Genomic DNA, 355 nt, shown 5'->3' on the forward strand with positions numbered 1-355 from the left:
TGGACAAAAATTTTTTTTTTTTTTTTTTTAAATCCTACTAGCCCCAAATATTTTAATGTTAGTATACTAATGCCTAGTGTTAGTATACTAATGTTTTTGTTTCTTTCTCACTTGTGTTTCAGTGTACGCCTCCGTAAGTCTGTACTTGCTTCCCCAGAGACCAGCCACTCTCCTGCTGTATGACGATGTGGTGCAATTATTGTTGGGTTCTCCAGGTGAGTTCTTTTCTGTTTTTAGGACAGGCCATCCATTAAAGTTCTGTCAGCATTTGTAACCCTGGAGCACAAAACCAGTTTTAAGTCTCTGGGGTATATTTGTAGCAATAGCCAACAATACATTGTATGGGTCAAAATTA

The 355-nt window shown here is 37.2% G+C and overlaps 1 protein-coding gene across 1 annotated transcript in view; it reads left to right on the plus strand.

Annotated features, from left to right (window-relative positions):
- The window catches only part of LOC107684633 (protein FAM171A2-like), a 49,559-nt gene that overhangs the window by 35,057 nt on the left and 14,147 nt on the right, over nucleotides 1-355 (plus strand). The window contains exon 3 of the mRNA XM_016480932.1: nucleotides 123-215. Within this exon, the coding sequence (XP_016336418.1) occupies nucleotides 123-215 (93 nt within the window). The remainder of the gene's footprint in view (nucleotides 1-122; nucleotides 216-355) is intronic.

Source organism: Sinocyclocheilus anshuiensis, unplaced genomic scaffold (genome assembly GCF_001515605.1).
Source record: "Sinocyclocheilus anshuiensis isolate Anshui unplaced genomic scaffold, SAMN03320099.WGS_v1.1 scaffold573, whole genome shotgun sequence".
Taxonomy (NCBI): Eukaryota; Metazoa; Chordata; class Actinopteri; order Cypriniformes; family Cyprinidae; genus Sinocyclocheilus; species Sinocyclocheilus anshuiensis.